At 47.6% G+C, this 7707-nt stretch overlaps 1 protein-coding gene across 2 annotated transcripts in view; it reads right to left on the reverse strand.

Moving 5' to 3' along the window:
- The window catches only part of PHAF1 (phagosome assembly factor 1), a 28505-nt gene extending 22896 nt beyond the window's left edge, over positions 1-5609 (reverse strand). For both annotated transcript variants that reach the window (XM_061173611.1, XM_061173610.1), the window contains exon 1: positions 5427-5609. In XM_061173611.1, the coding sequence (XP_061029594.1) occupies positions 5427-5490 (64 nt within the window). In that variant the 5' untranslated portion in view covers positions 5491-5609. The remainder of the gene's footprint in view (positions 1-5426) is intronic.
- Between the last annotated feature and the right edge of the window lie 2098 nt (positions 5610-7707).

Raw genomic sequence — 7707 nt, forward strand, 5'->3', positions numbered from 1 at the left:
AGGAGCACATGATTTGTAAGGGCTCATTTAAAAAGTGAAAAATCACACATTTACCAGAATCAACTTATTTTATGAAGGATTTCAATGGATTCTCACTTATCAACCCACAAACATCCTCTAAATCTTAACACTTGATTTTTTAACTCATGGGCCATTTTAAACAAATTTACATATGCCCCCAGTTTAAGAAATCCAGATCCCAATGTCATCTCAAAGATTCCAGGGACTCATGGGGAACAGCAAAAAGTATGTTCTCACAGAGTGCATTATATTTCAAACAAGAAGAAACTCACAGAGACAATCCAAAAACAAAGCTTCATGAGTGCAAGGACAGTGTCTGTGTTATTCACCACTCTCTGGATCCCCAGCACTGGGGACCCATACAGTGGCTGTTGAATAAACATTTATTTAGTGGGACTGAAGGATTATGGGCTAGGTAATAAGAGAAAGGAAGAAGGACCACCATATGACCTTGGGGCAGCACAGTGGCTCACATTCAAGATCAGTTTACCTCTGATTCCAGGAGAGATGTGCAGAAAAGAGCTCACACACAAAGAATTAGAAGGTTAAAAAATGTGTGACCCATCTACATTTAAACAATGATCTGATCCTGCCTTCATTCAATGGTCCATTCTACAGTTTGAAGAAAGCTGGAGGAAACCACACCTTAAGGTACTTCCCAGCCTTCTATAGCATAGAGCCTGGCACACAGTAGAGACTTAAATGTTTGTTGAGAATATGAACAAGTTGATGCACCATTCAGCTTTGCCATTCCCGAAATGGAGGAGCATCTATGCTGTCTCTCCCAGAGGGAATGGGCAAACATCCATGTAGGCAAGACAGATAACCTCAGGTGCTGAGAAAGAGAAGGCCACATGGCACAAACCAGTTTCTTGAGGGACAGTTCTTTTGCACCTAACCACATCAAATTCCTGGCCTTGGAATCTTTGGGTCCTGAGGCTTCCAGGGAGTAACCCACCTGGAGGAGACAAAGCAGCCACCAATGACCAGTTGTCACACAGCTGCTGGTAAAGGAAGGCTACAAAAGGCCTCTAAAGGGAACCAACCATGTATATGGCAAAGAAACCCGAGCACCGTTCTAGCTCTAAGAGTTACCTAACCCCCCAAAGGGTGTGGAGTATATGGTCAGTCTTCTAAACTCTACACATCCTACACCTTACTCATTATTTGCCTGCTTATAACCCTCCAGTGGTTTCGCATTACAGGGGGATAAAACCCAAACAACACGTCATCACCTAACAGCCCTGAATATTCTGGACCTTGGCCATCTCCTCTACTCTTTCCACTGCTCACCAAGCCTCCCTTTGTTCCTAGCACACATCAAGCTCTTGCCCACCTTAGGCTTTTGCACTAACTCAACTCTGCTGAAATGTTCTTCCCACAGCTGGTTCTTCTCTTCAGGTCTTGGCTCACACTTCACTTCCCTGACTGCCTTATCTAATGAAGCCTCCCATTCCATTTATTTATCTGTAAGAGTCTCCCCTACATGCCTCCTTGAGGACAGAGGCAACGTCTGTCTTACGGCTGTATCCTCAGCACTCAATCACCATGCCCACCACACAACAGTAAGTGGTTCTATGTATCTGTTGAGCTCTGAATGAGTGAAATAAAGCAATTAGGTACAATACATAGATCCTGTAGGCCCTTAGGACCACCCTCTCCCTCTGAGAATTCTCATCCTGTCTCCATCAATACCACTCTTTCCTGCTGTTCCTCCAACTTTCCCAAGTCTCTATGATGGGCAGTGTTTCCTTCTGCCCATCCCTCATTCACCCAACCAACTACTTTCTGACTTACATCTCAATCTGTTTTCTGTATATATCAAAAGGCAAATAGGGACTTCCCTGGTGATCCAGTGGTTAAGATTCCACACTCCCAATGCAGGGGGCCCAGGTTTGATCCCTGGCCAGGGAACTAGATCCCGCATGCCGCAACTAAAGATCCCATGTGGCACAACTAAGACCTGGTGCAGCCAAATAAATAAATAAATATTTTAACTAAATAAATAAACCTTAAAAAAAAAGGCAAATAAAGAGTTGACAGATTAAAAGTGACTTTTTAATCTTCTCTTCAATCTGGCCTCTCCTCTGTATGCTGGATCTCAATATCTCTAACACAGTCACTCAAGCCAGAAACCTCTAGATTCCTCTTCCTTACCCATCTCTCCAAATCTAGTCTCCAAACTTTCTTCCTAAACCCATGCCCACGACACTTTACTAACATCCTTTTTTCCACTGAACAGAGACTCTTTTGATAGTGTCCTAGGCAGCTAACTACAAATAGGGAATCTGGGGATCTGATCTTCTTCCACTAGTACATCATGCTCTAATTACAATACCAAATTGCTTGTAGCTCCCCACACCATCTATCTTTCCCACTTTTTTTTTTTTAAAACCTGACTGGAAGATTTATGTCTATGGAAGTGTAGTTGAAAAATCTGGCGGCAGACTTCTGACAGGGGCTTCCTGGTGCTCACTGGCTCCAGGAATGGTATTGGTTCCTACAGATTAATAGGAAGCCTTCTCTGAACTCCCAGGTCAGGTCAAGTCTCTTCTCCCCTTCCACAGCACCCTATACAACCTCTACCTCATTATAATAAAATGAACTATTTCTGTACTCCTTCCCTCCCACTAGACTAAGCTCTTCAGGGCTTATGACCACTTCTTACTCAATTTTCAATGATTATAAGCAGAGTCCACAGAATGACCCTTCAATAGAGTAAGTCCCCAGTCTCTCTGGAACAAGGTAATCTCAGAGAAGACCATTCTCCAGTGACCCTTTAAATCTACCCTGCTTGGGCAGTTTCAAGATTAATTTTTAAAAATTTTTTTATTGGAGTATAGTTGATATAAAATGTTGTGCTAGTTTCTGCTGTACAGCAAAGTGAATCAGTTATACATATACATATATCCACTCTTTTTTAGATTCTTTTCTCATATAGGTCATTACAGAGTACTGAGAAGAGTTCCCTGTGCTATACAGTAGGTCCTTGTTAGTTACCAATTTTTTTCAAGATTAATTTAAAAACAAATTTAGAGATATGTCTCCATACCAATACACCCTGCAAGTCTCATTGAAAACATTTCAAGTTTGCACTGCCTTTACTCCACCACTGGTCAACCCACGGGTGGTACTCTCAGCGATTCCTCTCTGCCTAGGCTTTCCTGTTTCTGTGTTGTTGGCATTTCCTAATCTCCCAAGAGTACACAAAGGCCAGGAAGGCAGCCAAAAAGCTGGATGCAGCTCCTCACTGTGCCAGGCGGATGATGGCAAGGGCTAGATATATCTGCATTTGCACAGATTCCAAAAAGAAACCTGGAGACAAAGCTGAGCCCATACTCAGAAGGACAGAGCAGTGAGAAGCAGAAAATCTCTGTTAGGCTTCTTTTCCTCCTCTCTGCCTTTCTGAGCCTGTTCTTCATCTGGCAAATGGAGGTTACCTTGCAGGGTTGTGGTGACTTTAGTCTAGCCTAAGAATGTAATTCTAAAGCACAGATCCACTTCCTAGACCTATCCCTACCTATCAGCCTCAACTGCAGTTTAAATGTGTTGAGGGCTGGGAAGAAGATTGAGAAAGAGGGAAAAATTACTTTTTTATAAAAAGCTTGGGGAAGTTAAATGACCACCATCTCTCAGGCAGACACAATTCCAAAGTACGAATTTTTTTTTTCGGTCATGCTGCGCGGCTTGTGGGATCTTAGTTCCCCGACCAGGGATTGAACCTGGGCCCCTGGCAGGGAAAGCGTCAAGTCCTAAGCACTGGACCGCCAGGGAATTCCCCAAAATGCAGATTTTTAGGACCCACAAAGTAATCATCAAGGCTGATGATCATCAAGGCTCATTCCCTGCATAAGCTTTCACTCAAAGCTCAATTCTGGGCCCAATGTACACAAATGCTCTTTTCACTGTTTGTGGTTGCTACTTACGACAGCCTAAAAGAACTCCCCAAATCCTTAATTCCTAGAAATTGGCAAAGTTAGGAGTAGGGGTTAAGGTATCAAAGCAACAGTTGACAGAAGAAGCCTTACTCTCCCACCCAATTTTTTGGAAATCTCAAATGATATCCTAATCACTACTTTTGACCCAGAGACTGCACTACAGAGATCCACAACCTGGTCACACCATCAAGCGCAGTTTGAAGCTATAGTTAACAGTTTTCACTCCGCCCTGTGAAGTCTTGGTATGAGCATAAGCTGTGGTTAGAGGAGGTTCTTTCCTAACTAGAAGCCAAACAGCATCAGCATGACAAATGGGCCTGGCGGCAAAGATATTATTATTAGCCTCTCAATCAAGTTCTTGGTGCTTCACAAGAAGCTGGAGTGTTACGAGAAGGTGACTGAAAATTCTCAATAAAACTGGCTCCTACAACCCGGAGGAGGCTTGTTCAGTTCACGGAGACACTGAGCACCAGCAGAGTCCTACCAGCAAATCTGTTCTGCAGTTTCTCAACTACCCTATCTCCACAGACACAAGTCTTCCAGATTCAAGGATAAGCTATAGCCCAACGGAGCAGCTGACTCAGTCCAGTAGCCCAAATTAGTGTGACAAAAGTTCAGCCCTGCACAAACAAACCGCACAGACACCCACTCCCCACCCCCTCTTCCTAGTGCTGGAACATAAAAGTAAACACCCTCTGGGGTTACCGAATGCAGATGATTGTACACATAAAGGTAGTGACGTTGAGGAAAGGGAAAAAATGGGCCAAAACTCACAAAATGGCCAACCTGCATTTTCTACAAGCTAAATGTTACTTTCCCCGAACTCCTATTTCATTCAACCTTTAACTCTCTCGGCTAAGGTCTGGGTTTAGATTACACCACACATCAACCACATTAAAAACGAGAAGGAAGCTAGTCAGAAGTTCCTTTAACACACACAAACTCTCCTTAACTCCCTTGACCAGATCCCCGACATCTGACGATGGGAACAGTGCCTGGGTTTCTCCTAGAGGCTACCCACAGCCCAGAAAAGCAAAGGGAGACAGACCACTGTGGCGGTGTTCAAGGGTGTCAGTCACTTCTTAGTTATTTGGTCTTTAAAATGGGGATAGAAACAAACAAAGAGTAGCGACCCCGGCGGCATACTTGAGATAATTATGCAGAGGAGAATAGGGCCTGGCCCTGAGTCAATGTTTGGGGCGTGTCAGCCATTGTTATTGTTATTATTACTGAAGCACTGCCCCAGGAGGGGCCCCGCCGAGGCCTGATGCAAGGGCGTCAGGGCCTGGCAGAGCGGCACGCTGCCGGGTCGGGGCGGTCGGAGCGGGCATCCAGTGGCTGGAGCTCCAAAGAGCCGAGGGCCGCGGGCGCAGGGGAGTAAGGAGCAGAGCCCAAAGGTGGGAAGGGCCAGGAAGGAAGGAAGGAAGGATCAGCGAGTAGGGTCGTGAGGGAGAACCCCATACTCACCCAGCGCGAATTCCCATTGCTCATTTCCCAGAGAGCGCTCGGGCACCACCTCCAGATCCAGCATTGGTTCGGCTCGCCGGGGCGGCCTCCCTGCGGCAGCGCGGACGGGACCGGAGCTGAAGAAACAAAGCAGCAGGTGATCCACCGCCCCCGCCGACCCGCGGCAGCCCTGCTTTCCACCTCTACCCGGTCGCCAGCGCTACCGGCCCAACACCACACCTCAGCTGACCTCACCTCACCTCACCGGCAGCAGCCTGAGGCAGCGGCGGCAGCAGGACCATCTGCGGCAAAAGTGGCGTGCGAGGCCGTAAAGTGTGGCAGAGGCGGGGGCGAAGGCGGGATTTCAATCGCCGGGGAGGAGCTAAGGCGGAGTCACTCAGGCGCAAACTCCGGATAGGCTGCTGCGACAGTCCGGGCGAAGGCAGAGAGAGGCCTCAGAGTACTATCAGGAAGTCATACTCCGTGAACCCCTACATCTGCACACCACACCGCACACGTTTCACACAAGGATGTGTGAACCACGCAATACATGTATGTGACATGGCTGTACAGCACCTGTCTGCCGTCTCTGCATGTACGGCCCACTCGCAGTCACTGGGCGCAAAAGGCTAGTTCCGAGGGCGCACCACCTGAGGTCCAGCGTGGAGGGAGGACACGGAGTCTCAAAGCCCAAGACGCACCAGCGCCCTGGCACTCCCGGTTGGTGCCGAGACTGACGGCGGCCGTAGCTGCCTCTAATTGTCCAGGAATGACTCCTTCTCGCTGCGGCCCCTGGGGCTCGGGTCGAACTCAAAGCAAGCGAGGAGTGGGCTCGAGCATGTGTGTAGGGGCGGGGCGGCGGGCAGTTGGGGTAGAGGACTAGGGTAGAGGGGAGGAGCTAAGCCCGACCTCCTGGCTGAGTATCTTCAGCTGTGCGCAGCCCCCAGGGCAGCAGCTCAGACTCCGCCAGAGCCGGCCTTACCGCCAACGCTGTGTGGTTTTGACCAAACTGCTGGTACTCTTTGTGCCTCAGTTGCCTCATTTACAAGTCGGGAGTAGGGGGTCCTTTAGCCTGTTCAGCCTGAGCTTTTGGCCCGTGCCCTGGGACACTCTAAAACTGAAAGACAACCAGGCTTCTTCTGGAGCTGACCCTTGGTGAATGCAGTGATTATAATCTCACTTTACAGGCGGGAAAAAAAATGAGGCCCAGATTGGCTAAAGGCCTTGTGGACCTAGGCGGTAGAACTCAAATTCTTTGCATTACATTGCCCCTGGAGAAAGGTTTTCAGCAGGGGAGAGAGTGACATGCTAAATTCTTAAACTGGCTTGATAGGAGTGTAACATGGAAGGCTCTGTCAAAACTTGGCCACTGCTACTGGCAGTGGTTAAGAATCTGCCTGCCAATGCAGGGGACACGGGTTCGATCCCTGGTCCAGGAAGATCCCACATGCCCTGGAGCAACTAAGCTGGTGTGCCACAACTACTGAGCCTGTGCTCTAGAGCTTGTGAGCCACAACCACTGAGCCCACGTGCCACAACTACTGAGCCCACGAGCCACAACTACTGAAGCCTGCGCACCTAGAGCTGGTGCTCCATGACAAGAGAAGCCACTGCAATGAGAAGTCCGTGCACTGCAATGAAGAGTAGCCCCGCTCGCCGCAACTAGAGAAAGCCAGCACACAGCAAAGAAGACCCAACGCAGCCAAAAATAAATAAATGATTAATTAATTTTAAAAAGAAACAAACAAACATGGAGGGACTTCCCTGGCGGTCCAGTGGGTAAGACTTTGTGCTCCTGATGAAGGGGGCCCAGGTTCGATCCCTGGTCGGGGAACTAGATCCCACATGCATGTGGCAACTAAAAAGTCTGCATGCCACAACTAAGAGCCCGCATGCCACAACTAAGACCCAGTGCAGCCAAAATAAATAAAATAAATACTGAAAGACAAACAAACACGGAGAAGGATGTCCATTTGCAGAATCCTATGCCAAAATAATAGAACTGAGTCACTGAGATGTCCATCAGTAGGAAAGTGGCTAACTAAACTGATATATATGTATAATAGGATCCATTTTAAAAAATGGAGTATATCTCTATATGCTGATGTGGAAGGAGCTCCAAGAGAAAAAAGCCAGGTGCAAAATTGTACAGTATGACCCATTTTTTTCCTGTAAAAACAGAAATAAAAGAAACATTGGCCTTAGGGCTTCCCTGGCAGTCCAGTGGTTAAGACTCCTCCATGCTTCCATTGCAGGGGGCACGGGTTCCATCCTGGTCGGGGAACTAAGATTCTGTATGCTG

This window comes from Eubalaena glacialis, chromosome 18 (genome assembly GCF_028564815.1).
Source record: "Eubalaena glacialis isolate mEubGla1 chromosome 18, mEubGla1.1.hap2.+ XY, whole genome shotgun sequence".
Taxonomy (NCBI): Eukaryota; Metazoa; Chordata; class Mammalia; order Artiodactyla; family Balaenidae; genus Eubalaena; species Eubalaena glacialis.